The sequence below is a fragment of the Alligator mississippiensis genome, chromosome 1 (genome assembly GCF_030867095.1).
Source record: "Alligator mississippiensis isolate rAllMis1 chromosome 1, rAllMis1, whole genome shotgun sequence".
Taxonomy (NCBI): Eukaryota; Metazoa; Chordata; order Crocodylia; family Alligatoridae; genus Alligator; species Alligator mississippiensis.
In genome coordinates, this window is record NC_081824.1 from 103,922,037 (window position 1) to 103,946,912 (window position 24,876).

General features: G+C 40.2%; 1 protein-coding gene across 1 annotated transcript in view; it reads right to left on the minus strand.

Moving 5' to 3' along the window:
• The window catches only part of MAN1A1 (mannosidase alpha class 1A member 1), a 246,587-nt gene that overhangs the window by 17,102 nt on the left and 204,609 nt on the right, over window positions 1–24,876 (minus strand). The window contains exons 8-10 of the mRNA XM_019479484.2: window positions 22,490–22,605; window positions 4,039–4,258; window positions 2,960–3,132 (exon numbers count right to left, since the gene is read on the minus strand). Coding sequence (XP_019335029.2) covers window positions 2,960–3,132; window positions 4,039–4,258; window positions 22,490–22,605 — 509 coding nt within the window. The remainder of the gene's footprint in view (window positions 1–2,959; window positions 3,133–4,038; window positions 4,259–22,489; window positions 22,606–24,876) is intronic.

A 24,876-nucleotide genomic window follows, 5' to 3' on the forward strand; every position in this document is an offset into this window, starting at 1 on the left:
AATATCCATGGAAGAGTGCAATATGGCATGGTTATGAAATAATTTGGGAAATATTCACTGGCAGAGTGGCAAAGTGGGGCTCCCCGCCTACCTACAGTGCTAGGTTCCCCACTTGCCTTTGGGCACACCTCTCAGCTGACTCACTTGCCACACCTTGTTCTTATTAATTAGGATGTTAATTAAGCAGGAGGCTGCCCATTTTATGCCCCAATGCCAGGGGGCGCTATCTGCGGCTCTGTACTTTCCCTACACCGCAGCCCATGCCTTGCAGATGGCATCCAGATGTTCCAGTGCTCCCGGCCTACAGCCGGACCAAGCTAAGGCCGCGCTGTCAGGCCTCAGTCACACACACAGTCATACCGCCCGCCTTTCACTAGGGCCTTTCACACTCTATCCTCTCTCACAGGGTCTCTTTCATGCCACGACAACTTATGCCGCCTTGCTCCCCCTCTCGGAACTGGCCCTTTAGGCCATAGGCTTAGCTAGTCCATTCCTTGGGTGGCAGATGTACCTTCTGTTGGGCCTCTCCTGTGACCTTCACTGGGGTAGTGGCCAGCCAATTACCTGACTGGGTCTAAGCTTACTCTGGCCCCTTTTGGGGGCAACTCTATACATGTAAACATACTGGGTACTCAACCCTCTGGTTCCTCTCTCAGCACTGGGGTCCTTCCTCTCTGCCCCCTTTCTAGGGCACACCTCACCAGGACATTCTTACCCCACACCACAACTGGTGTTCCAGGGTATCGCGGGGACTCTCGCTCCCCCTTGGTGCAGCAGGTCATAGTGCTCAACTCTAGCTATTACGTTCGACCCACATTCAGCCTCCCAGAGGTGAAGGACTTACTGGGGGGTCAGGACTCACCCCTCTCCCTTGGACTGAGCCCCCTTATTTGGCCTTGGCCCAAACTACCACCTCAGGCATCCGGAGACATACCTTAGGCCTACTCCCCTCACACAGGGCTCCAGATCGCCCCCCTAACTACCTTTCCTCAGGGTCACAGGGCTCAGGTGGTCGCAGCCGTGCCTGGCCCCCAACTGCCTCCGGTGTTACACAAACCCACCTGAAGGTGACAGCTAGGTTTAAGGTGCCCCTACCCACCTTTCACCAGGGTGATCACTGGCCTGGCATTTCTTTGGGGCTCCCACACCACTGAGAGCCCCACCAGGCCACCCACTCCCAGCAGGGTGCAGTTTTAGGTCATACCCAAGACCAGGAGCCTCCTAACCATCCCCTACAGCTCCTGCCCTTACCTCCAGGGTGTTCCAAGAAGCCTTGCAGCCCGGAGATGTTGCTGCCTCAGCTGCCAGCAGCTGAACAGCCCTGTTTATATGGGTGGTCAGAGCTCTAAAATGGCTGCCGCAATTAAGCACCTGCTGGCTGCTTGGCCCATCTTAAAGTGGCAGGTAACAACAGTGCCCTGCCACACAACATCCCCCTTTAAATGGTACATGGAGGATGTTTCCCCTGCTGCTCCTTCAAGTGAGAGCGCTAAAGTGGTGAGCACCCCAAAGGTGCTCTGCCACACAGAGATACCCAATGGATCAAATGACATAGCATAGTGTGGAACTATGCAGATTACAGAATACATCAGAAATCTTAGAAGACAATGGGAGAAGAGGAATGCACAAGTGGGCTTCTTAGAGATCCTTTTGTTCTACAAGTGAGAGAAGGCAGATGTTGGCGGTGAATTGTTTGGGTGCATAACTGGTGCAAAACTGGAGGATTTCAAGAACACTGGATAACATGTCACTGGAAGAGAAGACTGTACATGTAGGACAGCCTGTCTCTTGCATGCAGTGGAGCTGATTGACCCTGATGGAGCAGCCAGGAGTATGTTAAATGACCAATATAACAGGAGAACAGTAAGAAGGCATGTGCAGAGCAAACTCAAGCAAATTGAGCCAATTTGGTAAAATGTGTGTAGAGAATTGTTTCAACTTGTTTATCTACCGAGGCTAGCACTGTGGGTAAGAAGGAACAACAGAAAGTCTTCACGGATGAGAAAAAATGTTATATAATTGTCTGAATTTGTTTAGAATATGAAAGAGAAGATTGAGAGGTGACCTGATTACAGCGCATAAGTACCTTCACAGGGAAAAAAATGGAAACTGAAGGGTTCTTTGATCTAGAAAGGAAAGGCACAACATGAGCCAATAGGTGGAAGCTGAAATTCAAATCAGAAATAAGGCACCAGATTTTAACAGTGAAGGTTAGTAAGCCCTGAAACGAGGCAAACAGTAGATTTTCCATCTCTTTATGTCTTCAATCAAGATGATGGCCTATCTGAAATATTTATACTTTGGCCAAACACAAATTAACTAGCCTCAATATAGAGGGTAACTAAATTAAACTGAAAAGCTTATGATGCACTTAAGTTGAAGCTGGAGGATCAGATTGTCCTTTTTAAGATCTTACATTTTTTTTAATCAAGTACACTTTCAAAGTAACTTGCAAATTTGGGGACTCTTATAAGAAACACCAAAAACTTTTTATCACTTTTCAAATATTGGTCTACATTTACATTTTTTAAAATATGGATTTACTGAGTCTTTTTTAATGAAATGGCTGTATATTGCAAAAAAGATATTTTGTTACTATTTATTTTTCCTTGCTAAATTTAAATGTGATATGCATTTGTGTTCCTGTATCACATACTACTAGGATTTCTCCATAAAGTCCTGCCTTTGCATTGAATACTAAACTGCAGCATTTCTGGTCCAGGAGGCAGCAAATGAAGAAACAGAGACTTTTTCTGGTCTGGATTACTGCCATGACTGGATTTAGTCAAAATGATTAATTTCACGTGATCTCCAGAGATGTCTCTGCTGTGTCATTTGCTACCACTTGTGCACTACTACGTAAGAGCTGGATATCTTACATGGAGACATTTTTAGAAGCATCTCATTTCCAAGATGCTAAGACTTAATAGGAAAGCAAACCCATAAAATATGTTTTTACCTCTACGGCTTCCCAACCCCACTGCCGGTACTTTGGATCGTGAGTGAACCGCCACATATACATGTAGGTCTCTATAACTTCAGGTCGCAAAATGTAGTATTTCTCATTTTGCCTTGTTGCAATGGCCTCAACACCCCCATCAAATCTGAAAGCTTCAGGCCCCAGTTTCATACCTAGAACGCAAAAATTAAATGGTCAACAATGTTAGCATGAATACAGTTTTCAGCTATTCACTTTATTTTTTGAGGCTATTCAAAAAACCCCAAACACATTACTTTTCAAGAACAAAACATCACAATTTATGGAAAGTACTAAATATTGGTCATACCTTTAACCATTGATGCCAATTTTTCAATGTCCTCCTCATAGCGTATAATGCAGATAGTGTTATATTTGGGAAATCCCTATTTCTAGTGATAAAGGGCTGCATTTCATCAATGCCCTAAAGTGCAGCTATATTCTGAAAAGTGATGGTAAAAGTAGTATTTTGCAAGTTTATTGTGTTGATCACTACATATGAGATACGCTTATCTTATTATAGTATTCCCCACCCCAACCCACTTTGCAACTTGGCCCTGGGATCTGAAAGTTAAATTTGGTTCTGTCATCATTTTGCTTCAGCAGTCTAAAAGATCCTGCAAGACAAATCCATATTATTTGTGTGCAACTCTACTGTCTAGTGTTGCATGGAACTGAGAGTAGACTTTGTCCTGCTTTCAGAACTTGGTTAACAATTCTGTTGATGCACAACAGTATAAAATCTTATTAGTATTTGTGCTGGCCTCTCCAGAGTTCAGGGTAGTGAAAAGCAGTAAAATGTGCTGGTCACTAAAACAAGTAGATATGACTCAATAGGTGCAGGCAAAAGATCTGTGGATGAAGCCACAGCCAACTTTATGGTCACTGTGTGGAACAAAAGAGCATGGTAGAACAGAGTTCAGCTTAATGGACATTCATTATATAAAACAGTGGATTGTACCTCAGCACCTGCTTTAACAAGGCCAGAATTGTTGATAAACGGTATTTGATATAATTTCTGAGCAGAGCGTACACGTCAAACTTTAGAATACAATACTTACTTGTGCGGTCGTAAGACTCATGACAAGTGCGGGCAATCTCAGCACCAAGTTCAATATGATGGCCTGTTTTGTCGGCAGGAGCTCCATCTGCACCCAGTGCAAACATGCCTCCGGCAAAGCAAGTCAGATGTCCCATTTTGTGCTCGAGCAGGCCACCCTTCCACTCAGCAATATATGTCAGACCTCCGCTAGATTTCCGGATCAGATGGGTCTCTATGGCCTGAAAAAATACAAGTTTTTGAACCAAAGCCTACTATTTCATAGGGTCCTGTGTAAAAGCAAAGGCAAAATGACACAAAAACATAGACAACTAACCAAAATTTTTACCCAGTCCAGCTTCTTTGCTTTTAGTTTTGTTTTCAGCATAGTGTTTCAGCTGAAGTTAGCATTCTCAAATTACAAGGACTGAAAATGCAGCTCTTCTTTCCTAGAACAGGTTGGTAACCAACAATAATGCGACCATCATCTTTGCTGCATGTATCTGCATTATACCCAGTAAATTTATATAAAACATATAAACATAATGTTTTTATAAACATAATGTTATATAAATCATTGGAATAAGTGAAAAAGAATGAGAAAGGAATCCTGGAGGTCTTCAGAAAATTAATCAATTCAAGTCTACAACTATATACTGAATTGGTCACTAATGCTTTATTTCAGTGGAATAATGAAATACGGAAATACTACTGAAATACAAATGAAAAGAAAGAGAAGCTTAGTAGTCCACATACACAAAAAAAGTGCGCCATAGTATGTGGACCTATTAAAGACCAAGATAAAAACTGAGCTGCACACAGGAAGTATTGAAAATAGGTTTTTCCCCCCTTTTAAATGACTACAAATGTTATTTTACCAACAGGAAAGAGCTACTGTATATTATTGCCTACACATTCTATTAACATTTTTCCCGTTTTGTCATCTTTTTCTCATCTCCAAACATGCGCTAAAGACTACTTTCTTTTCTCCAGCATCTTTTATTGGCTCAAAGTTCCTCAGCCTACTCTTTTTTTTCCTTGCTCAGTCTGTTCCAAACTGCACCACCACTTTCTGACAATTACTGGGTATCGACTGCATTGAACACCTGGACTTGTCTTTTAACCTTCATTTTTATAAAGGAAACAGGGCATTTAAAAAGTACTATTACTTCAAATTAAAAAAATAAAGCCAAAACACACCACATGATATGGGCTTCTGAAAAAAGGTCCAAAATAGTTATATAAAGCCTAAATAGCTTTCCTACAGATTAATGATGGTTGTGGTTAAAAATAAGGGACATGCTTTTGCCTAATGTGGATTCTGGCTCCCTCCTCCCCCAGGTCTATACCATCCGTGCGTTTCCCCTCTTTTTTAAACCCCCATTCCAAACGGGTGGGAAAACTGGATTTTTTTTGGTATTACTTGGTAATTATTCTAAACAAATGTTGTTAAAAGCCATTGTTTTCATTGGTTATTCCATGAGGATTTAAATATTTTTATATCAATTACATAACTGATAAAACAGGCTTTAAAGTACTATGTAATGTATTTGATGCATAAATGTCTGAACTTTATTTAGACGGCAAAAATAATTGGATAAAAGAATCTTCTGAATCTTTCAAATGCCTTGTAATAAAATTGTTATAATAAAATGTGTTATTATTTAAAATGCCCAATAGTTTGCAGATAATTGTTCTCAGAATACTAACAAATTATAAACACTCAGCTACCAACCACTTAGGGAAAAGGACCAGCCTCAAAAACTAAAACTTTTCAAAAGCTGAGAGCAGAGCAAACCTGTTTCTTGGTGGTATTCTCACCTAATTAAAAAGCATTATCCTGGTAATAAGTAGTATTTCTACTATAAATTATCTGCTTCTTGAATTTGGTATCTTTAAAAACAAAACAAGTAATACATTAAACTACTGTCTATCACAAAGTTTGCTGACTTAGACAAAATCTATGAAGAAAAGATTATGAAATTATTCTCATGCATGATAAAGACTGGCAATTGTCATGGAACTGTTAAGACTTAATCCAAAACTCACTGGAAAGAGGCATTAACTTGAATGGGATTTGAATCTGGCTTACAATCACTAGCATTATGGCTCATTTTATTTAATGCAGTTTCTATTACAAAATTTGGTTTTGAGACATACAGACACACCTTTCACAAATCTCCTTTTTCTCTGATTTTTTTCCATTCTTTGTGCTGGACCAGAAGAATTTTTGCTAAGGAAATGTTAAAGTTAATCTAGCTAAAAACTTATAATAGTTTAAAAAAATTAAACATAACAGGCGATCAACTAATCTCTTTGTATTATAGTACAAAAATGCTCTGGGTTCCCAAATATCAATCACCAGCAAGAATAACTAGATCGGCTTGACCTTAAAAGTTTTTTCTATATTAGTTTTTTCTAGTTAACCCTTTGAGGAAATTAGGGACATATCCCCAACACTGCCTGGATAGCCCTTGGACAATCATAGTCCTCAAGGTAAGAGAGGTGAGCCATCTATATACCTACAAGCAGGTAGTAATTGTATGCTGTGCGCAACTAGGTATTTGTAAACACTAATTATGAACACAGTTTTTCAGGATTAGTGACAAGAGCTTCCATACGCGGCCTTCAGAAATTGTTAGTAATGAGAGGATGTCTACAGAGTTTACAAGATAATAAGTTAAAAAAAAAAGAAAGGTTGGGTTCCAGAAGCTAGCACAAAACTGAAGATTCATGACATTTACAGTTTCTAGTTGACTGAGGCTGCATGAGGAACCCTGTGGAGGCTACAGCCTTCAATTGGTGCTTGAATGACAATGACCTTAATTAAATACATCATGCAAACTAAACAGGCAAAAGAGCAGCAAATATCAATGTGATGCTGTTTCATGCACCATCAAAACTGCCAAGGCCTTTTCCGGGTGAAGAGTAAGTTGGTCCTCATAGACAGGCTGCTAAGCAAGCTGCTGCCAAAACTTTGCATACCTCTTCACAGATCCTTTTCTGCCAGTCAGACAATTCTGCTTTCTGAAACACCCTGCCCTCCCAGTACATTACCCACTCAACATCTTGAGGATAGTCTTTGCCACCCAGTAACTGGTCCCTCTTCACCAATAACTCCCTCCTCATCTCTACTTTTCTGACCCTGCCAAGGCAAAGATGACCTACTGGTTATGCTGCAGCAGGGGTGTCAAACATACAGCCCTCGGGCCAGATCTGGCCCACCAGTAGTCTAGTGGGTTACTGGAAATGCATGACCTCAACTTTGCTTTGCTGTATGCCCTTGGCACTACAGACTGGCCAGAGCTCTGCACCACCAGGCAGCAGTATAAAGCTGAGGGTATGCAGTGGGATAAAGCTATTTTCAAGCAGTGTAAAGCCAAGGCGTGTGGTGATGCAGAGCTCTGGACAAGAGCAGCATGAAGCCGTGTTTAGTCAGCAGTGCAGAGCTGGGAGTCTGCTGCTCATAGTTCTGTCTATGTCTGTGCTCCTGCACACCCCTGGCTCCATCTCCCAACCAAAACTCTCCATTACTGCATCTCCCTGGCTCTTTGCTATGGCATGCCCCCAGCTCCGCACTGCCTAAATGTGGCTCCATGCAGTTGCATGCTCCTGGACCCATGCTGCTGCCCAGCCCCCAATCCATGCTGCCACCCTAGTATGGCCCTGTGGTCCAGATCTAGCCCAGGGTGAGCCTGACACACCTGCTCTAAGGCTTCACCATTTAAAAATGGTTATAATAGGAGAGGACACAGTATCAATTATATGAAATTTAGTGTAGCTACAATATCCCATAGCAAGTATCAGGATATAAAGAAACCCACAAGAAGGTCACAGATGATTAGCCATGTCAGTCTGAAGTCAGGCAAAAGGTAGGGCAGTGGGGCACCTAGACTAGCTGGTTTATAAAGGCATGAATTTTCATAGCTGACAACCTACTTAAATACCATACAAAGATGTGCACTTTTAAAGTCTCTACAGGCACAACTACCATATCAAAACATACTTTTTCACCCCTAGAGCTAGTTCTATAAATGTTAAGAGTCATCAGACCAGAAAGCATTGTTGCATGTATTAGATTTGTTGGTTAGGGCAGGGTTAGATAATGAACATATACATGGAAGGCAATATTTTTGAGTATGAGGGAGAAACAGAATGCAGTAAAGTGCCCTGCCTTTTTTTGTACAGGCAAGGCAAGGGACAGGAGAATAGGAAAAAGATGCTGTTCACTGTGGAACTGAAGAATGATTAGCATCTAGACGGTACCAGTTATGTAGAAGATGTTACTAATATTTTGCAAATTAGTTGTTCACATTTTGGACTGGAATATAGACAGTTAAATGTGTTATAGAGACTGAGTAGGACAGTAATGGAGATCTTTTTAGTTGGAAGTTTTTCAACATATTTAAAAAAATAATACACATGGCATTTATTTCAACCTTAACTCCAAGAAATATTTTTATCTCAGAATTACACCACTAAATTTCACCACCCGTGGATCAGGTAGTTTCATATTTATCAATATTGAGAGATGTATTATTTTACTGCTCAAAAATGGAATACCCTCTTTATGAGGCAAAATGTCATATCAGTGAAAAAAGAGCATGAGGAAGTAAGTGTTTAATTAGCTGAAATATATTTTGATGGGTAACTGTTAAGAAATGGTAGAGATTTTTTCTGAAATAATTAGATTTTTTTAAGATCACAGAAACACATTTTAGAGAACAATAGCCATATTTTTCTAATGCGAAACTTGGAGGCAGAGCAATTTAAAACATTGCAAGGAAGAAGTGGCTGGAATGCATAATTCTAAAGGGAGTAAACTGCAGATGCTACCTGTGATCAGTATAAGAAAAAAAGAGATAGCTGATGTAGGGCTGTGGCAGTAAGAAGAGGGATTAGAAGGAAAAGTGACCAAATCAGGATATACAGATTTTACCACACCAATTCCAATAAATATTAATGTGAATAAACCTAAGATGGCCATGAGTTAGAATGCACTTGCATAATCATATAGTTCAGTTAACTTTTATAGCTGATATTGTATTGTGGGTAATTTTTGTGTTTTTATTCAATACTAAAGGTACTTACTTTGTTCATCCCCTAACCTGTGACAATGCCCTTCAGCCAGTTATCCTTTATTCATTATGCATGAAATTATCCCTCCTGCTCAGCAGGCATAATAGCTCTCAAGCAGTAATTAGAAATAACATTATTCCCTTTTGTCTTTTGGATTCTGATTTAAGTGCACTTTGTCTTATTTCTGGTGTCATTCTTATCAAATCACTAATATAAAAAGTAAGGCATGTGCCTGGCTGTGGTGCCAAGACTTGTGTGATTACTTCCCATTTATGAGCCATACAGGAGTTGCAAAAACTAGATTTTGTGTGCATGTGTGTGAGATTTGTATTGGTCAATGGCACAAAAAACCAACAAAACCCAGCCTTGGAAACTGCAGCACTGCCAAAGACAAGGCTTCAAGTCTCACAGATAAGGTCCCCAAATTATAATATAGATTTTTTATAATGCTAAATGTTGAGCTTTTTTCATTTACTTTCTGGTCTCTAAACCAACAAGCTACACTTGCTTCAGTTTTGAGCTGGCTTCTGCAAGCATAGGGGCTAGAAACCTACTATGAAAAAATGGACAACTCCGCCTACATATCTCCTCCTACGGGGTCACTTGCAGGGCTCTTTCCCAACCTTGAGTTCAGCATAATTGTAGTGGAAGAGGAAAATCATATGCTGTAGCACTAACTTAGGATGGTAACTGAGGTTTCTCCTCTGTCTGTTCCCTCTACAACAATGATTCCCAAATTGTGAGCTGCAACCCCAAATGAGGTTGCAACATCAGCGGATGGGGCCACGATAAATGTGCCCCTGAGATTTCTTGTGTCCACAGCAGGGTGTGAGCTTTCAGCCAGGCTGGACCAAGTCCAGGCAGAAGCCACCTCTGCGGCACAGTGGATGGAACCAATTGTGGGTAGGAGTGCCACATCACTATAGTTGCCAAGCTGAGGCATGACAGCAGCGGTGGTGGGGAGTTGTGCCCACGCTGCTGCCAGGTGAGCAGGGGGCACCTCAGCTTGGCAGCCCTGGAGGTGCAGTGCAGTGCTCCCTCCCTCCTGGACTGGGGCCTACCTACTGGGCCATGGACCCCACAGGGGGAGGGAAGAGGGCAGGGAGACCCAAGCCTGCAGCAGGCAACCTGTATCCTTCCCATGGGCTCAGGTCTGGCAATGCTGCCCATGGGGGAGAAGGGATGGGGGGCGGAGAGAGCTGGGCTCTGAACTCTGAGCTGGGCAGCTGCCTCTTCTCACTGGTGGTAACCGGGGCTCCAGCACTGCTGGGAGGGGGCAAGGAGCTGTGGGTGGGGAATGAAGAGCACCTGGGATTGTGGGGGGTTGGAGGTTGGGAGTGAGGGGCCAAGCTGGGGAAATGAGTTCATAAATGGGTCATGCTGAGGAAACAAGTCTGGGAAGCACTACCCTACAATCTACATCATCTCTTCCCTTATACTCAGACTTAAGTTTTTGGACAGTAGGAGAGAAATCCTTGTGCTTTCAAATTTGTGGCAGGAGCTGAATAGTTTACCTCTGTCAACAATCAACATGAGGAATACATCTGTTGACATCTACTCTACAAACTCTTATTAAATATATACCCAAAGGTAATATAATGGTAGATAACACTGTCACTTACATGGCACACAAAACAGTAGATTTTTTTTTTTTTTTTTTTTTGGTATACTGCAAAGGTGTCTAGTTCCAATATAAACCATGAAAACCAGGTAAAAATAATATTCCTAAAAGGTAATAATGCAACATTCATAAATAGAAAATCCAGGAAATGGAATGTAGCCAGATAGCTACTTCACCATGCATGCATACAAAGTGTAGTTTTGCTCTTCAGGGATGTTATATACTAACCATACAATTACAATTATGCATTGTTATGCTTGTTGTCCTTGATTACACCCCTTTTTTAAAGACAAATAATTCTTTTCCTTCTGGTGTCACTACAAACAGAGACAATTTTTTTAAATGGTCTTCCCTGTATACCTCCACACCTTAATATATTTAGATTTCTTTTAATACAGACTTATTGCTGAATTTACTAGGTTTGTAATGCTTGTTTTGTGGGTAATTAGATCTCTGTAAGGTTTCTTTTCACTAAATTACTAATAAGTACTCTCAAGCCATCACTCTATTTTAATGTAATTTCCCTCCTGGGAATTTTCTGGTTTTCTTAAATTGTTGAAAGTTCATACATGAAAATCAAATGAAAAATCAAGAGGGAATACTACCAACACAATCGCTCTAATGGTTTGAAGGCAGTTCTTTTCTAAATCTTTCCTTTTTAATATTAACATTTACAGCCAGATCCCCCAGTTCATTTTGGCTGCTTTTTAGCTCCTCTGAAGTAGCACAAAGTGGCTGGGGTACTCAGGTCAGGTCAAACTGTCATTTTACATTGTTTGGCAGTACAAAGCAGGCAGATGATATACCCCAGGTTGTTTTTTTTTTGCATGTATATACTGAATTTTCCCTTGTAGCTTTTACATGTTCCTTCACATATATAACCAGCCTGAGCCTCCCTCTCCCACCTTCCCCCTTCAGTTGTCGTGGTGCTATGGGTGGCTTTTGAAAAGAATAGATTAATAGCAATGTTACTGTTACTCTTCATAACTGACAGTAAATCTGTCAGCAAATGCTGAAGAGTAATCTTTTTTTCAGAAGTGCAAAGAATTGCCTTATTCCATCTCACATGGTTCTCAATGAAACTAAGTAAAGTAAGCCTATTACTTCTGATGGGAAGGAAACTGACTTTTCCTTACAGAAGATCAAATCCTCTGTGGTTTCAGACAGCACTGAATTTTTTTGTTTGTTTTTTTTGTTTCAAGGAGAAACCTGGAAGGAAGTGATGTCATGTTTGCTAAGGACAGCCTGCGGCTTTGGTCCCACTGAAAAAGGGACATACTAACCATCTGAACCAGGACAATTATTTGATTGAAAGAGAACATTTTACATGCCAAATATACTGAAGAATAATTTTTCATTTGTGAAAAACAAGGGCTCTAATTTTGTGGTCGATAATTTCATCCTTGATACCTAACAGAACATTTTATTCATGCTTAAAATGCAAGACTGAACTCACCCTGAACTCTATGGAGATACAACTGGCACTTGCAAAAGTCATGTACAACTCTTTTCTAAGAACTATATTGCTAAGGCTGGAATACAAAATTCCAGTTTTGTTTTTTTTTAAAGAAATCAAGTTAAATGTTCTGTATCCGATTGAATACTGGATCCTAACCACTTATTAAGGTTTCTTTTGTTTTTTTTCAAATGAAGTCTAAACAAATCCTTAGATTTGTGACATTACTTATTTTTATTTTTTAATAGCAAATACATAACAAACATTTCCTGAAACTTGTGGGTACTTATTGCTTCTGTTTCTTTTTTTATATCATATACCATATAATAAGCTTGAGCTGAAGTGAAATGTGGATTTTTATAGCCGAGTTGTATAAGAGTTTATAATGGAAGTGCTGACAGGCATTTAACTATTATGACTATACATCATCTTTTAATGAACAGAGAGATAAGCACAGAAGACTTGTTATGCTTGCTGGGGAAAACAGACAATTTATTTTTGTCTGAAAATTCACTTACATTTTTCAGCAGAGCCCTTGTAGCTGCCCAGAAGAGAAATGCCATCAGGGAGAAGCTTAATAAATTTATTAGCACCCTTGCTAACACTCTTAATGGCACATGACATGACAGACAATGCATCTTTAGAGAATAAGGGTATGTAAAGAGTTATTTCACATAAAACATACATCGGCAATGACAACCTTTTGCTAAATTAACCTTTTGGGAGAGAATTAGTTGTGTTCAGCTAGTGTACTATCACCTGCTGCTGACTGATCTATGGAGTACTAATGGCTTTGTCCTTGATGCAAGTTGCTTACCTGCACCTCATCCTGGCAGCCAGGAGATCATTATCAATCAATATGACTGCTCAGAAAGGGAGATGGTTCAATTGGGAAAAACTGAAAATGTGAGATATCATTAGACCTAACACTAGCACTTGAGACTTTTAGTACAAATGCAGTGGGGGGAAAAGATATTGACTAATAAAGTAGAAAAATAGTTTTTTATTTTCTTTAGTAAGATTTTCCATAGATTTCACACTGTCTTTCCACAATGATGTCTCTTGTCACAGAAGTCTGGCAAAAACATATAAACCTATAGGATTGGGACAGAAATTACACAAACTGGTATAAGTGATTGGAAACTAGTTCAAATCTGTAAAACAACAGGGCTAGGGACAGATGTTACACATAAACCAGTTTAAGTGATCAGAAACTGGTTTAAATCTGTAACAGAACAGACATTCAGTGCACATAAACTGGTTTGAGACAAACCTGGTTGAATGTAGTATCAGATTTAACTGATTTGGGTCAAACCAATGTATGCAATATCTATCCTAGACCCCTTCCTGGTTTAATTTAAACCAGAGTCCCCTAGCATCCCATAATGCTTTATAGCCCTGGGCTGGGCTTTAAGCTCTAGAGCAGGGCTGGCCCCATCCCTCTGCTCCCTAGCTGCAGCTCTGGCAGAGACTGTAGGCACAGCAGGATCTGCCTGACTCCCCTGCCTCAACACCACTTCACCACTTGCTGTCAAGCAGGAATCCCTCCCTCCTCTCTCCCACAGCACAGACATAGCCAGCATGTGGGATGCTAGCTAATGCTGAGAGATGCCTGTGTAAGGCAAACAGGACAAAGGCAGACAGGACAGTATCTGCTTAGGACTGTTTGGAGCAAATCAACAGGCAGGTGGTAATGTCCCTCCACTACTTCCTTGGAAAAAGTTGTTTAAAAAGAGCCTGAACTAATGAGAGAAGCTTTTGTTTTGCAGATGGTCTGATAAATGCTGTGTAACTTCATGCTACCTCTGTCACTGGTCAGAGGAGCAGCCGGGGTTGTGGGGGGGGGGGGGAAGGGGGAGAGGGAACCCCCCTCTCTAATCAGAGCATCCTGTCAGGGCCTGGCCATCACCCCCCTCAACTCAACACTGTGGAAGAGAAGGGAAAGCTGCTCTAGTGCCTCCTGGCTTCTAGCCTGAGCCACTACAGCATGTGCTCGCATTTCCTCAGTCCAGAGGGGATGTCTGTATGGTTACAAACTAGTTCAGCCTAGCCAGCTTACACTAACCTGAACTGATTCAATTTTTGCAGGCTCAGGCTTTTTGAATGTCTGCCCCTAACCTAGAAGTTCAGTGCACATAAACCACATTCAAAATGGCTGAAACCAGTTTAAGATAAACCTAGGTGGATGTCGTATAAGACTTAACTGATTTAGATTAAATCAGTTTATTGAACTTCTGTCGTAGATTCCCTCCAGATTCAAGTTAACTCACAATCCCCCAGCATCCCAGGATGCTTTGCATCTTCCCTGCAAACCTCCTTGCAGCTGAGCAGGGAGGTGTGCTCTAGTACTCCCTGGCTTCTGGCCTGGGCCACTGAAGACATGTGGCTGCATTTCCAGAATCAAAAGTGAATGTCTGTTCATTTGCTTATTGGCTCAATCTATGTAGTTTACACTAACTTGTGAAGATTGACTCGATTCAACCTTTGGCTCTGTCCATCTGTACTTAGCCATACAGGCAGTTTGTTTGTTGCCAACGTAAGTGTCTAGGGCTGGAAACAGACATCACCTTTGTGCTGTCACAAAAGCCAAACAAACAGATGTCCATGTTCCTTGTTATGACAAATGCCAAAAATTGTGGCCATGACAATAGGTGGTATCAATTTGTGCTATTTTTTTGCAGCAGACTTTTGTTTGCTTTATGGGTGGGAGAGCACAGGAAGCTCAGAGTTGCCCACATTCTCCAGCTACCATACACAGGTGTTCCCAGGGTTTCAGTGGCCTGATCCTGTGCATACAGGATTGGGTCCTTAAAGCTTCACAAACACATGCCCAGGTTCCCTCATTTGAAGATGTGGCCTGAGTTGGGATACTGCTGTTTGATGCATGCACTTGGGGAATCCCCAGCTAGGCGATTCCCAGAGTATGCTTTTGTAGGCAGGGGGCATGGGATTCTCATGTTTGCAGCTGTCCTGCATGATCAAGCCCCTGAAGCCCCAGGAATGGAAGCAGCTCAACCCTGAGGAACAATGGACAATGTCTTTGTCAGCTAACGAAGCAATTGAAGTTTCAACAAAAACAACACTGTTGATGCTAAAACAAAAACAACATCTGTTTTAGGCCTAGGTATTCAGACCACGGAGCTGCACTTAATCCTCCTAGATTTCAGGATGTGTATGAGAAAGTACTATAATATTTTCATCACCAACTTCCTTAATCTAGTCTCACCGCAGAACTGTGGGAAAACTGTGTGTATAGAACACGTCTGGTTTTTCTTTCCCCCAAAGTAAAAAGCACTAGATGAAAGAATTATTTATATTCACCTTCTGGCTTTGTAAGGTTTTTTGGGGTGGACTTGGTCTGTACCTTCAAGCTTTCTTCCAACAAACACAAGGACTATAAAAATAACCTTTTTTTTTTTTTTTTTAATGAAAGGCTACTGTCTCAGCTCATCTCCAGAGACTGAAGTTTTAAATTAACAAAACACCAAATATTTTTAAGAGTTGGCAACACTGACATGCTAAATCCTTATTCCACACTGAACTAGAAAAATATAATTTCAGCCTAATTTGTAAAGTAATTTCACTTGTAGACCATAATTTATCCTCAAGATTTCATTAATAATGTCTTCAAGGAATAATCATAAAAGTATTTTATAGAAATAAAATATACTTTGCAATAATATTTTGATCAAAGAAGTTTCAGAAATGATTTCTTACATTATTTTGAAAATAGGAAAAATAGGCTGGAAGGCATTTCAGGAGGCCATCTAATCCAACCATCTACTTTAGACAGGACCATCCTGCTTCTAAATTCCCCCTTGTTGCATTTTAAGCCTGCTACCTCCAGTCCTGTGAATAGAGAGGGCAATTGATCACCACCCTCTTTTAATAATCCTTTTTGTATTTGAAGACTACTTTCAAACCTTTCCTCAATTTTCTTTTCTTCTCACTAAATAACCCCAATTCTTCCAATTTTTCTGAAGTGTCCTGACTACATTTTGTTGGTTTCCTTTGGACTTATTCCAGTTTTTCCTGATTTTTCAAGAAGCATGACGCTCACAACTAGAAGCAGTATTCCAGGTGAGGCCTCTCAATGCTGAACAAAGTAGAAGAATTGCTTTCTGGTCTTGCATATGACGATTCAGTTAATACATCCTAGTATGCTCTTAGATTTTATTATTTTGGGAGCAGTATTATACTGAAGATTCATATTCAGTCTCTCAGACACTATAAACCTCAGTACCACAGCCAAGCCAGTCATTCTTCATCTTGTATTTGTGCATTTGATTGTTTCTTCCAGAGTATAGTGAATTTCAGACTATTTTCCAATTTAATACAGCATTTGGATTGCTAATCTTATACTCTATAGTTTCTGCTAGTTCAACCAAATTTGAGTAATAGGAAATTTACTAAGCATACATTCAGTTAGTCTCTAAGGCTTTTACAAAAATAGTCAATGGTAATAGAAGCTCCACTTGATATGTTCTCCTAATTTGACCCTGAGCTATTGGTGACTACCCTTTGTGCATGATTATCTAACCAGTTATGCCCTCAGTTTATAGGCTTTTCCTTTAAAACATCTTTCCTTTGATTACTTATGAAATTATTAGGGGAGAATTCATCAAAAGCCTTATTAAAATTGGGGAGTATCCCTTCTACTGCTTCCCTCATCTACAGTGCCATCCATCTTGTTATCCTCTAGATCAGGGATCAGAGGGTCAGTTGGGGGCACGTTTACCCCCGGGTGTACTTGGAAACGGCCTAGGGGGTACGTGCAGGCAGGCAGGGGTGGAGCATTGTCACCCACCGTGCTGCGCTATTGCCTCCCAGGAACAGAGCCGGGGGGGGGAGGGGGAGGATGGAGGCAGCGGCTCACCTCTGCAGACCACACAGGCACCACCTGGACGTGGGGGTGAGGGAGCTCGCATGCTGTGGTTGCTGCTGCCATCCACCGTTTTGCACTGCCACATACAAGCGCCCCACCCCCCACCGCTGCATTTGGCCGCTGCTAGCCCCCCACCCCCGCTCCACCAGAAGTGTACCCACAAGGTGTACACTCCTTAAAAAAGGTTCAAAACCCCTGCTCTAGATGTTTATAATAGGTGATATGCTCCACTATTTTTCAAATTTAGACAGACTGACTGAATCCTATTCTTAGGGCATGCAGGATTGGGACCCTGAAGCCCCACAAACACCTGGTGCAGCTTGTGGGATGCATGGCCCTTGGACTCTTGAAAGTTGGACAGCCCTGGGTAGGGTCAAAAAACTTAACCAAGTCTGAGATAGAACGTTATTCCTTTACAAAGGGGATTATGTAAGGGTGTTGCCTGTTCTGTTAGGAGACTATTCACAATGACCCAGGATGTCCCTTCCATTTCTCTGTTACTATGTAACAAATTACAATAGGACAACTGCTGTAACTGAACTACTAAGCTGTCCCTTAGATATCAAATAAAATTAACCTAAAATAGAATAGTTAGAGTAGTGCATTTATATATAAACTGTTACTTTGTTACTTTATATGGTGACTGGTTATATTCTTGATGCAGATAAGAGTCAAATATTTGACAGGAAAATATTTTGAGGGGTTATTTTTATTCATGTACATTATCAATTCAAGACATGGGTTGTTTGGGATTCATTTTCATATCCAAAGGATAACCTGGAAAAGGGGCAATATATATATAAAACACACTGCTGATTTATAATGGGGAAAGGAAAACCATGTTTAAAAATATATTCACTTGTCTCCTATATGTTGATTCCAAGTTTTATGAGTCTTTCTGTGATTGCTTTATAAACACTTTTAGATAGTGTCCTGGTAATTAAAATGAGGACACCTCTTGTTTACACCTCTTGTTTATCTTTATGCCTGTTACAAATAAACTAAATCTTCATTAAACAGGGTCAGCCAAAAATATATCTTAATCATAACAGCCAAATAAACTTTACACTAAAAATATAGATGTTCAATATTTTAGCTATTGTTTTCCTCTAGCTTTGATAAAAAAGCAATTTGCAATTAAACTAGTACATTTCTAAAGGATAAAACATGCTTCTGTTTTTAACATAAAAGTCACTGGATGGAAGAGAAAAATAAAATATCAGCAAAATGTTTCTTTCTAGATCCTAAATTAGTGGATTTTTTTCCCACTACTCTTCATGGAAATCTTTCTTTTTGAGATGCTGGACAGCACACCATAATGAATGAGGAGTTGCAACTTGCAAAAGAACTAAAATAAATGTTGGTGCTTGTTGGGCAGGATACATCCCTGAAATCTTTTTATTACCTTCACAGATTTTGAAAGTATTGGAGAAAATTTATTTCCACACATGTGAAGTAGAGGCATAAGTCTCTTAGGATAAGTCTACACCTGAAGTGGGAGGTATGATGATAGTATGTGTAACATGCAGATATGTTAAGCTAGTTTTCACTTAAGCAGTTCAGGAATCAACAGTGGTGAAGCCACAGCAGTATGAAGCTCAGTGAGACCTGACTACCCACAGGTAGTCCTGGGCAGTTCTTGTACAACATGTGCTGAAACTGATGATACCATTCACTGCTACTGGTACTCTTAGACAGTCAGATTAAAGCTAGCTCAGGTACATAACACCTCCAGCTACAGTGCAGACATGCCCTTAAGAGTACTGTAAGGCAACAGGGAGTAAAAGAAAAATGTTGACTATATTAGAAGTCTCTGCTTAGCTAGAAAGAGCTAACTTCTGAAAGTTCCTAAATTTTAGATAATGGCTGAATTGCTGAGCCAAGCAGTAGAGAGGAAGTCTTGATGTATCAAAATGCAATTCTACTAGCTCATGCACAAGGCTTCCCTAAAAGAATTAAGTAGCAAAGAATGATCAATTTGTGTCTGGTCGAGTTGGTACTCAGCAGGATAAGTCAGGAGCATAACAAACACATTCCATTCATAAAGTATCAAAACGTAAAAACCATTTAGGTATTGAAAGATGCATGCCTAGTGTGCAATCAATATTTTAACCAGACAGCAAATGCATGATCAGAAAATGAATCTATGCAGTCTAATGTGTATCAGCTTGTGATAGAATTACTTAAGGAATAAGGTATGTATAAAATATGCCTGATTTTGAGAGACTTTGGATGTATGTACCCTTCCGCCTATCCCTTCTGTCAGTCAGCTTGATTACCCAGACCGATAGTGAATAAAGCTATCCTAGTTTACGCTAGGTGCATCTACATGTGCACTTTACTGTGGAGTTGACTAATTAATTCCATAGTAAAACTTTGCTATCTACATGTGTGCTGGTATCAGGGTGCAGTAAATTAACTAACTCTGCCACAGGATAGGGCTGTCAGGGATAGTATTATCTTACAGCGCAGTTATTCTGCTGACACAGTTACTCTACATGTGTGGATGGTGACAGGGGCTGGCTGGGACATGAGGATGCTAAAATGCAGGGGCTGCCTGCCACATGGCTCCACACTTCAGCAGTCTCGTGTCCCAGCCAGCCCCTCTGCTGCTCAATCCTGCCACCTGGATCCCAGGGCTGACCCTCCAGGCTTGCTGCCAGCCCAGGGCTGCTCTGCCCCAGCTGCTGGTGTACTGAGCACATGTGCAGACGTTGTACCTGGGAGCAGATGACTCCAGTTGAAATAGCTCTAGATTTTATTGAGTCCCTTTAATTGCACATGTAGCTACATATCCAGTGTGTTTGAACCTGCAGTGGTGGCCTGGAAATACCTGGAAGTTGCAACAATAAAACTACAGCAACACCTACACTAAGAAGCTCATTCTAACTGACAAGGTAATCACAAGGAGAAGATTATTTATTGTTATCTTATGGAGGAATTGTATTCTTTCCTGATCATCTAAGCATTCAGATTTGGTCATCTACATACATGTGCAAACTGAGCATAAGCACTGACAGGAGAGAGAAAGGGAGAAGGAGAGACCAATCTTCCATCTTTTTCCTAAAGAGCATATCTCCTGTGGACAAGGATTACCCTAGCTACTGAGTTGGTGGTTGGGGGAGGGGAAGAGGTAGAGGAGAGAGAGACCCATCTCCTCCCATATCTAAGTCTGGTAGTCATGGGCTTTAATTGACTCCAGTTTCAGGCTTCTAAGGGGTCCACAAGGAGTGTGTATTGGCCTCAGCTATTACTGTACATGCTAGTCTGCACAAATACTTAGTTGTGCATAACTGTCCATGTGCGTGGGTTATGGACCCAGTATTAGAATTCCAACGTGTGTAGGTGGCATTTTTGGCATTTAAGATTATCAAAAACACCAAGTAGATAACTTAATCCGGACACTTAGATGACCACATAGGGAAGAGAATGCCACTTAGTGATCATTTGACACTAACAAGCTCACTCACTACCACTGTCTCTAATTCTGCTGGACAATCAAAAAGATATTATTGACAAAACATGACGGGTATTATATCTTAGATATAAATCTTATTACAAAGGTGAAAACCCCCCCATCTGTGTTAGTGGTGTGAGATTTAATGACAGCAATGGCTCACATTGTGCTCACCTAAATATCTAACAGAGAAGAACTGGTTTAGCTCTTAAAGGTGCATTCCCATGTGCAGGGGTGTGCGGCTGCCATGGCAAAAAATAGCAGTGGCACAAATTTGTGCCACTGCTTTTTGCTACTGCATGTGCCCCTGCATGTGGGGTTGGTGCAGGGCAAACTGTCCCACATTGGGTAAGGGAGGCTGGGACCCCAGCAACCTTACCTGGGGTCCTGGGGGCTTCCTGTGGCAGCAGTGGCAGTGATCCAGATGTTTGAAGCCTGGCCAGTAGCTAAAAAGATCCCAGTGTCAAACTCCTGCCATGGTGTTTCTAATTAGCAGTGCAATGGGTGCATGTGTGCTGTGTGTAGTTTGTGGCACCGCAAACTGCTCAGATTGAGGTACCGCAAAACACATGTAGAGTTTATGTTGCACAGTAAGAGTTTATGTTGCACGGTATCCTGTTTTTGCTGGCATTCTCCTCTGCAGAGGCACATTCACCTGAATACCTAGGCCTTGTCTATTTAGCAAAGCAAATCCAGGCCTGCTTACATTTAAGCTTAAACCAATAGCTGGAGAGTTACAATGCTGTGTGGACACACTTATTGGCAAAGGCAGCAGCCGTTTGTAGCTTAACTGACATTCCTTAAGAAAGGGTTTAAACTAAACCAAAGAAAGCCTCTATTTGTTCTGCAATAAAAGTGTTGCTTTTACAAATGTGTTGCTTTAAATATATCATCATGATTAGTAAAAGTTTCCTTTAATAACTAGGCCTTGTTGGTAGGTAAGGCTTGCTGGGGTAAGCAAAAGGTACTATGGATTACAGTTTCATCATTACACACAGCCCTGTTTCAGTATCCAGCAAAGGAAAAGTTGTCTCCCTTTCCTGCAGTGTCTGAAAGCAAATCAGAACCGAAGTACAAAAAACATGGCTTATGCTCAATCCAGAATCCATGGATATGAAGCTGTCAGGCCAAGAGAAGCCTGGACAAACTGAGAAAGAACTGAACCCTCAGACTGATTTCTTATCATCCTCAAGATGTTCAGGAATCTTTGTATCCTTGTCAGTGGCCAGAATGCATCTTTCCCACATATTTTTGGGCAAGAGTATACGACTTTACTTTCAGATCCTAACTAAGCCACAAGAACCAATACTGCACTAGTTGGGCTCCCTCTGCACTGACAATAAGGTATAGTGGGATCTAATGCACAATCCCACAACTGCACCTCCTGCCATGCATGTGCGGCATGGCAAGAGGCACGATTGTATGGATCCTGTGTTCGATCCCATGGTACCGTTACCTACATGTGTAGAGGGGCCCTAATTACATCCTGACCCACTATTATGATTGCACTCAAAACACTGTAGCAGTTGATATAATCTGTTTTAGGTACTGAATGATAAAATTCATTGTAGAGGAATTCCCTCTGCAATGAATGTAAGGCAAATGGAGAAAAGTATCTAATTTATGTCACTGTGAAAAAAAATGGAATTGCGGTTGACATTGCTTGAAGAAAAAACTGTCTAAAAAAAAAAATCACATACTAAAGTACATTCTATTCCCATGTTTACAATGTGTGTGATGATTTTAATTATTTTAAATAATTTTATTTTAGTTTTAGGTTCTTTTCTCCTCCCACACCAGAAATTCATTGTTCTCAATTATAGTTAATAAGCAATTCTTCTAACACTATTTTTTTTAAATGTATTCACTGTGATAGCAAAGACATAAATCCTGCACATTCTCCCTAGAGCCTGTTTCTTTAGGAAAGTTACAGATTAGATTATTATGGCAAGGAAGATTTAAATATCTCATTTACCTGAACAGCATCATAATACATTTTCTTGCCTTCTTCATCTGTCTTGTCTGACATCAGCCATGCCTTGAGCAAATACTCATAAAAACTGTCTCCAAGCCCTCCAATGGAGACATGATCTGAAAAAGGAGGAAAAGGAATTAAAAAAAAACAAACAATTCCAGGTTTGATCTGGGCAATAAAATATAATTACAGTTTGAAACTGTGATAGATTAAAATACTTAAATTTGCCTCCCAGCAGTAAATCCTGTGACAGACAGACAGCCTTACACCTCAGGAAAAACTCTTAATTTATGATGCATACAAAAATATTAGTAAAATAAATGGTTGGTCTTTAAACCTGTATGGCGACATAACACGGTGGGAGAAAGCAGCTTTACTATAATTTATACAGAGTGCCACTAAAGTCCATGGTAAAGACATTTTAAAAATGAAGTCTCCATTAGTGCTTCCAGTCTGAAATGGATAGGAGTTGTATAACTATATTGTACTGTGATTATTTTTAAATGTAAAAAGTTGGTAAAAAACCCATTTCTGACTGAGTTTTTCCTCACCGTATCCTGTTGGCATCCTCATCTAATCTTTTTTTCAGTAGTGCTCTATTTCCTCAAGTCATCTTTTAACATCAACAACATGGATTATATTTAAGTTGTTTATTCTGTGGTGGAACTTTTAAATACACTTAAGCACAAGTCCCAGTAGTTCTCAGTTGTCTAACTAAAATATTTAGTGTTACATAATGCAACACAACTAAACTTCACTCCTCTTAGTGGCAATGGGACTGTTCATATGAATAAAACTACTGAAGACTCCTGCAGGGTTATCCCCTTACCTAAGTACCTAAAGTGACTGTCAAGTTTTTAGTAGGCCATCATAGAAGCGCAATATATTCCTACTTATTAAATATTTAAAATATTACAAATATGACTCAAGTTTCTCTTTATGTTCCCTTCACTACCACCAGTGGCACTTTTAGATTTGGAGTGTTAAGGGTTTCCTTTTTGACAATTAGTGTTCTCTACTAATCATTATTATTAATATTAGCATTTTCTGAACACCTTCAATGAGAGGATTTCAAAGTACCTTAACAAATGTCAATGTTTTAAACTGTTTCCACAGAGAGGGAAAGCAGGACACCAACTGAGAGTCCGTGGCACAGGAGGATATAAAGCCCATAGCCCTGGACTCCTATACCTGGGTTGTAACCGCAAAGTTTTCCTTTCTTCTGGATAAAGTTCAACAATAAATCTGGGATTTTTTAACATTTCTCTACTGTTCCTCTCATGGGGTGCTTTCACAGAATTGCTCACCTTATGCACTAGGAAATCACGTAAATGCAGAAACTATTTTTACTGCCATTAAAGCTTTATTGCCACAGCTTTTTCACCAAAATATTTTCTCGCTGCTACCTTGGGACCTGCAACATCTAGTTTAGATCTCTAAAACATTTCCTTCTATTCCATCCTGAACAAATATGTGAAGGTGAGACAGGATTATGAAGAGTTTTTAAAATTTTCTTGTAAAAACATTTTAATTTTTGTTCATGTTCCAAAAGGAAAAAAAAGCTTCTTAAAAAATGAATGCATTTTCCGTGATGGAAGGCTGATCTCCAAGTAGCAGCATTTAAATGACCTTTATGGTTTCCTAAATAAATTACCATAGAAACTCCTGACATTTGCAAACTAAATAGCACAAGCACAATCTCATCAATAATAAGCCCTGTTATTATATACATTATTGCAAGAGACAAATCCAATTGACGCATGCTGCAGCAAATCACTGTCAGTTTACTGTCAAAATAACAAGGCCTAAATGAATTTACAGGAACAATGGCCTTGATCCAGCCATGTCCTTCAGAGTTACAGCACTGCTAGTGAAACAGAAGCTGTTTTATTTTTCCCTGGTTGATGTTTGAGAGATAATACTTCTGTGTTTTAGCAATTAGGTTTTTTGTTGTAACCAGTAGAAAAAAAGGCCGGAAAGCAATCTGCAATGAAACATCTTTTTTCATCTTATGTTCTGAGTTTTTTCCCTATGTGAAAAATCAATGTTTGGAAACAGATGCAATTGAGTTGGAACAGAAGCAACACTGGAATCCTTCTGCTGGTTCAACATGCCATGAACTGACCTATATTATCATTTATGTTTATCATTTACATGAGCAAGGAGCTAATTTCTATGGTTTCTTTACATGCCACTGGAAAGAGAAGACCATATAAACTACAAGTTTTCTTATGTTCACCTGTAACTATGGGTAGTTGATATAAAAAAAGGAGCTTTTGAGACACTATTATATTAAAAATATATTTTGACAAATAGGAAAGCACCAAAACTCCAAGTAACTGTATCAGAATTTGATTCACAATCAAAGATATATACTGGCAGCTTTT